The sequence below is a fragment of the Haliotis cracherodii genome, unplaced genomic scaffold (genome assembly GCF_022045235.1).
Source record: "Haliotis cracherodii isolate W230 unplaced genomic scaffold, xgHalCrac1.p SCAF_1, whole genome shotgun sequence".
NCBI lineage: Eukaryota > Metazoa > Mollusca > Gastropoda > Lepetellida > Haliotidae > Haliotis > Haliotis cracherodii.
The window spans coordinates 5,888,486-5,895,478 of NW_027266264.1; the positions used below are offsets into that span (position 1 = coordinate 5,888,486).

At 37.9% G+C, this 6,993-nt stretch overlaps 1 protein-coding gene across 1 annotated transcript; it reads left to right on the forward strand.

The window, feature by feature from the left end:
- Positions 1-6,249: 6,249 nt before the first annotated feature.
- LOC139459195 (uncharacterized) lies at positions 6,250-6,993 on the forward strand. The gene has a single exon (XM_071240652.1). It carries the CDS (start codon positions 6,250-6,252, stop codon positions 6,991-6,993), a length of 744 nt encoding a protein of 247 aa, XP_071096753.1.

Sequence of the window (6,993 nt, forward strand, 5' to 3'; positions counted from 1 at the left end):
ACATCTAACCGGTATCATCGCTATTTGATTGTGATTCATAAATACATGCTCACGATAAGCCGGAATCGGACAATCGAGGTTTCTTGTGGGTATGGGAAGGGGTTTGTCGCCTTTTCACTTCGTGGTATTTAATTAAGTCGAGATGTATGACTAATATGCTGTTTCGGCTACGTTGTTATAAAACACCATCCTTATCTTATAACAATGACCTTGAACTATTTTGTAAACAACTCATATCCATGGAGGATAAATATAACATGGTATTGTTCAAAAACATTAATATTTTACTTGAGCTTATATATATAAAATGAGTGTATCATACTAATGTGCCAACTTGATTTTAAGTAACGTTTGATGGTCACAACGTTTGTATTCACTGATTTAAACTCACAACCAGTTGATCAAATTAACTCCTGGTTAGAAAATGTATTGTTCTTCAGCAACCAATGCTTGTCGTAGGAGACGACTTATGGGATCGGGTGGTCAGGCTCACTGATTTGGTTGATGGATGTCATCGTATTCCATTTGCGTAGATTGATGCTCATGATGTCAATCACTGAATTATCAGGTCATACCGATGTCATATACATTTAAGTATAAAAGAAGTGCCTAAGAAAGAGCATCTTGTTGGAAGATCAGATCTGAAATACATGATTAACATATTTAACTAAACACAAATGTGGTTCTTATACAGTAAACCTACATTGAAAGTGTAACATTGGAAAGATGAAAGGATTAAGGTACTGAACTATATACATGAACCCTACATAAAATGGTAATGGACTCATATATGGTATGCGAATTTAAATGATATTTCATAATGATTTATTCAACACGAACTAATAATAATTCATAGTTTGTATCTGAACCAAGTTGACGTGAAAACGCTGCATCCTCACTATCGGTTAATGTACATATCAACACTCTGTCAAAACTAGTCAAACCAACAAACCAAGGTGCGGATCATTTGATATTTTATAGACTTCACAGTTCTGTTCTTAAAGTGACAGACATTGTGATGCCCATATTATCATGAAACATAAGGGCTTTGGCTTGATTAACTGACTCCCAATAAAATACCATCTGCGACACAAAACAACTGCCTACAGCTACTAACACAATGATCCAATATTTCCAAGCAGTGAAGCAGGAGGAAACTATTTTATACACCTGTTCATGATAACGTGTTTCCGTCTCCCTCGAATCATAAATGAAGCATTCGTTGAGTCTCACAGTCAAGTTGTTAAACATTGCTAATAAATTGTGAAATTCAATCACAAAACTCTGTCATACATAAAATAATTCTGATTCGACAAATTCTTGTATGTTTTTCATTCCATGTGATGCTTAGTTCTAGTTTTGCAGGAGTTTCACATAGGATAGAAAAGAACGCAAATATATAAGTAAATCCGTTTTGATTATTATGCTAGAATGTCCCAGAATTTCGGCGAAAGAGCAAATGAATTTATCTATATCAGTTAATAAGTTTGAAGTGGATTAAACTAATTGGCACAGTTGACTATGTCGTGTCAATACGAGTGGCGACCCTTGTTTCGTTATTCCTGAACACCCCCCTCCAACAGCCCACCGTTGCAGTCTTGAAAAACTGTTGAAGAATGTATGAAGCACATATTAAACATGTAGCTGGGGTTTACACACCAAACATCCCATCATTTCGAAACTTCTTTCGGATTGACAAAATCAAAACAATGGAATTTGGACAAACAATTTAACTTAGGTTTCAGGAATATCGATGGTCTAAAATCGTTCAATAATGGGCAAATAGGCAATTCCCTTCCACTGATTTATCTATCTGAGCTACAAATGATGGCGACCAGAGACGCCGCCTCGTCTGATTCGTATTTAGATCCGTGGAGATTCGGAGATTCGGAGTGCCCGCGGACCTGTATGCCTAGAGGGATGACTTCGGCTTTCCAACGGTCAACTTTCCCTTTAAGTCCAGCAATATTCCAGCTGTTCCTGCCTTTGGTGTCATCACTGATTTTCAATGATCCATCCATGCTATTGTCAACGCTGTTTTGCCTTTCAGGTCCAATGGAATCTGTTTCGGCGGATAATAGAGCCTGGTTATTCTCTGGCGTTGACACTTTATATGTTTTCATTTCCAAACATCTGCTTTACAATCGAGCATGCTCTTTCTAAAGATTTCAATTGGCTTTTTCTTAATGGTTGTTTGATAAGGGTTACAACACCCAAGGCCTTGGTAATTTTAAAGCCCTAAATGGGTTTTAAGGTAAAAAATGTGGAAGCCATTTCAAAATTTGACGCATTAGTAGTGATAAATAAACACATATGATATGGTCGGGATCTAACAGTGTATTTTAACTGGGATTTCTTAGGATCATAGAAAGGTTTTTGTCGAGTCTATTGAGGTGATTAGTGGAACAGATTAAAAACAAAAGAAAAACCTGCAGAAAATATTGAACATAAACAATTTTCGTGACAAGTAAACTTTTACTTCGGAACTTCAAATGTAGTGAGTGAACCACTTGCTATTAAAACAACTTTATTTTCGCAAACACGGCATGACACATATACCTGTACAGTATGTGTGAACATGAAATAATACGATCAGTTATGGCGAATAAGAGAACAGACAAACGGACGGGTGGTATGCAAATATAAACTTGCTTTCTAAACTGCAGGTGGTATATTTACACTAAAACAAGAAATTTATCAAAATGGCGACATCTAGATCTGTGTTCTTTGCATCGGATCGGAAAGCAATACACTTTCGTTTCATCTTTTCAACTAAGTTTAATTAAACAAAGAGTTTTCAGACAATATTGGCGCATATTTAAGTATATTTAAAGTGACATTTTCATAAACAATACCATCTGCAATTCTGCCTAAAGCTATAATTATTAATATCTATGAAATGTTTCCAATCAGTCTTCATCAGGGATGTAAGATTAATTAAACAAAAAGTTTTCAGACAATATTGGCGCATAATTAAGTATGTTTAAAGTGACATTTTCATAAACATATACCATCTGCAATTCTGCCTAAAGCTATAATTATTAATATCTATCAAATGTTTCCAATCAGTCTTCATCAGGGATGTAATCATTATTATAGACACCTGTTGAGACACATGTTGCTTGGCACAAGAGACAAATCATCTATAAAGGTAGACAGAAACATGTTCTCAATATACTGTTTTCATTTAAGAAACGCCTGTAATAAACCATATATTCCATGTCGACGGGATATAAGTAAGGTCTTGTTTTAGTGTCATCGCCTAGGCAAATTTTCCTTTTACTGTTTGAGAAAAGCTGCGAGCACGAGATGTTCTGTACTTATAAAATTAGCGCGTTAACACCGCTTTGAGTGGTATTCAAGTTATATCAAGGCGTGTTAGCTTAATGTGGGAGGAAAGCCCGAAGCGATGCAGGTTTCATACGTTTACCACTTTGGTGAAATTCACGAGAACGGATATAGGGCTGACAAACCTAGACACATAATCGGGGAGAACTAGGATCAAATCCACGATCATGGTGTCTGGCGTGCCCAAAGTACAAAACTCTCCAAATTGAATTGCGTCGCCTTACACGACTGGGCCACACGTTCCCATACAGTTAAAGATACAGTATTAAGTTAACAATATCAACAGAATAATGTCTTCACATCTGAGATTAAAAACAACACAAGCCAGTAATAGATTTCGTCTCTCTTTTCACGAGTAGCCACTCTTAAGCTTGTTATCCCTGAAATCTTCTCTCCAAACAATCTGGTATTTCCTGCATAATCAATCAAGCTGTGTTTTAAGACGTGTTGTAGAATGAATGAAACACCTGTGCAATTTAAACACGCGATGGGTTTTTTCACATTTAACATCCCACTATCTGTTTAGTGATGAGAATGTTTCTCAGACACAAGGTCGGTACTTAAAGTTACAGTTCAGAGCCGAGAAAACCTGCAACGAATAGGTGCGCACAAGCCAAGACGTTAGTCAGAAACTTTAATTCACATAGAGAAGAAGAAGAAGAAGAAGAAAATTATTTTATTAAAGTGTCACATAAATATTTCATTAAAAAAACAGCACCCGGCCAGTTGGCCTACGAGACACTAATTACATAATGGTACATAGAGAACAACATGTCAGGGGTAATCCTTGTCAAGTTTTCCTTTCTTAAAAGAGAAATAAAAATTAAAATCGGAAACACCTTTCTGTGTAGTAGCCTTGAATATTACAAAAGATAAAGCCTACTTCAACTAGATAACACATATACATCTTCAAAACATTTCAAAACAAGTTGACAACTTGGATATAACACTAACTTTAACGAAAAACATGTTCCTGTGCTGGCTAACATTGCATTTAATGTGTATTATACTATTTTGTTGTAGCTGTGGACATATACAACATGTGTCATACATACAACATAGTGTTTAAAATCTCACTACTTTTGTCGCAAGTGGAATTAAACTTTGTCACAAACGACATCAACCACCCGATGAAGAACATTTTCATACATGACCGTCTCAACTGACTTGCAAACCGAAGTCAAATGGTGTGGAGGTTTTATCCAAGTAAAATATCGGGCAGAAGCCAGTGATTGATGTGTGCAACATCCACGCACTCGGGGATCGAAGCCTCTTTTTGTGACAAGCATTAAGTTGTTGGATTGGGCCTTGTTCTAACCCGTAATCGCCGAGGGGTATATGCAACGTAGCTTACAGAAAATGACTGTATTGGAAGTTTATGGAAATGCACGAGCTTTAAAACTGCTAATATAACATTGACTCATAGTAAACAGTTTACATTCAAACTTAATAACAAAACAAACGATAAAAAATACTGTTATATGAAAATATATGGAAAGTCATCAACAAGACATCTTTTAAAGATCTATCAAGCACAAAGATAAGACGGTTTTATCTTTTTCGTGAAGACCTGGTGTCTTCACTTATTTTCGGTGACCCATTCATATAATTTTCATTACTATTTATGTCCACTGGTATCTGTTTCGGCAAATAATCTAGATTTTTTTCTGGGGTTGACATTTTATATACATTGTTGTATTATACAAAGATGTCTTTCGACAAATGATCTGTTTTATAAGAAGAGATATGTTAGAAACACTGTAAAGGAGGATAACAATACCAGAACTACTCCATGAATGCACAAAAAGACAATAAGGAATAAACTGGATTAACTAAAGGTAAATACATTCATAAAAAAGATATGTACGTTTGGATATCAAGAAAGAAGGAATGATTTGTTAACTCCTTGTCACAATTTCGAAAATTGTATTTGTAATAAACAATTATTGAATATTGTATCTACTTAATTAGATTACGAGAAATATTTATGGCTATCCAATAGCTGTTTTTGCCTAAAACCGTCATACATTCATAAGATTTCATAATTTATTCAAATCCTATCAAATAGGCGCAAAACTGAATATGATTCCAGCATATAGTACTCCATGAGTCAGTGAGTGAGTTGGGTTTAACGCCGCTTTTAACAGTATTCAAGTTATATGGCGGCGTTTCAGCTTAATGTGGGAGGAAAGCCCAAATTAATGCAGGTCTCAGACGTTTACCTCTTCGGTGAAGCCCACGAGCACAGGTATGGTGCTGACAAACCTAGAAACATAGCCGAGGCGAACCGGGATTCGAACCCACAATCATAGGTTTGTGGCGTGCCCAAGGGATGCAACTTTGCACAGCGAATCGCGGCACCTTAGACGACTGGGCCACCCGTGCCCCCTAGTACTCCACGAACCTAAATTGCTTCCACATACAAGTTACATGAATACTTCTCAGTTCAGACAACGAATAATATACAATCTCAGGCAATGCGTATTGTAATATCTCCAAATGGTGATACCTGCATTATCAGCATCGCTGCTTCGATATATTTTCATTTCAGCTGATAAAGAGAGTTCAACAGACAAAGGAATTGCAGCCTTTCTGAACTGTTTACTTATATTGTGATACATAGGAACAGAAGGACACCGATCTGCAATATGTAAGTAACGAATTCATTAACGAACTTTCATTGTTATACCATCTGCAACTCTGCCTTGAGCTATGATTAAATTAATCAAATGTTTCCAATCTGTGACGCAATACGGAAGTATGATATACACCTTTTGATGACGCGACAACAGTGTTTCTGCCATGTATAAATGTTACAGATGGCTCTCTCAGCATCATTGAAGTCTCGAGGAGTCTCACAGTCCGGATCTCATCTCACGCCGTTACGACTACCTAACTACCATGAACGTCCTTCTCATTCTGACCGCTGCTCTGGCTGTCTCCTATGCTCGAGACTGTGGACACACAACGGAAACCCCAACGTCCAACCCCACTGAAGCCCCGACTACAACACAAATACCTACAACATGGCCTGAAGGATCCTTTGCTCTGCCCCAGACCAACGATGGCTGTCCTGGTAGTGAGTGGAAGGATGGAGCTTTCTATCAAGACACTGAAGATTATTACAACGGAAATACCTGGAACACCACCAATATGAGCGGCATTAAGAAGAAAGACGGATATTTAAATACTTACTGCATCATGGAGGGCACCACTGCCAGATCTGGGAGTTGGCCTGCCGGTACCTACTGCATCTTGAGGAAGAACAGCGTCTGCCCAGGAGGTTTCCAGGAAGGTTCCCTTCTTTGGGATGATGAGAACAACTACAACATGAACCATGTCTCAGACCAGAGCACCCTCCCCGATGGTGAGTTCAACAAAGACACCAAGCTGTTTTATTGTTGCCGAGAGGATGCTGCTCCAGCTCAAGAGATAGCCTTGCCAACGTCTGCCCCCTTCTACCTCCTGATGAAGACAGGCGTGTGTCAGAGCGTCGCTGGGATGTCGGTGACAGTGGAGACGATGTTATGGGATGATGAAGACACCAACAACCACAATGCCAGAGAAGGATCCACTCCCTTTCAAACTGGAAGTCCTGCCAACATTCATCTCAACTACTGCTACTACTCTCCTACAACACTGTAA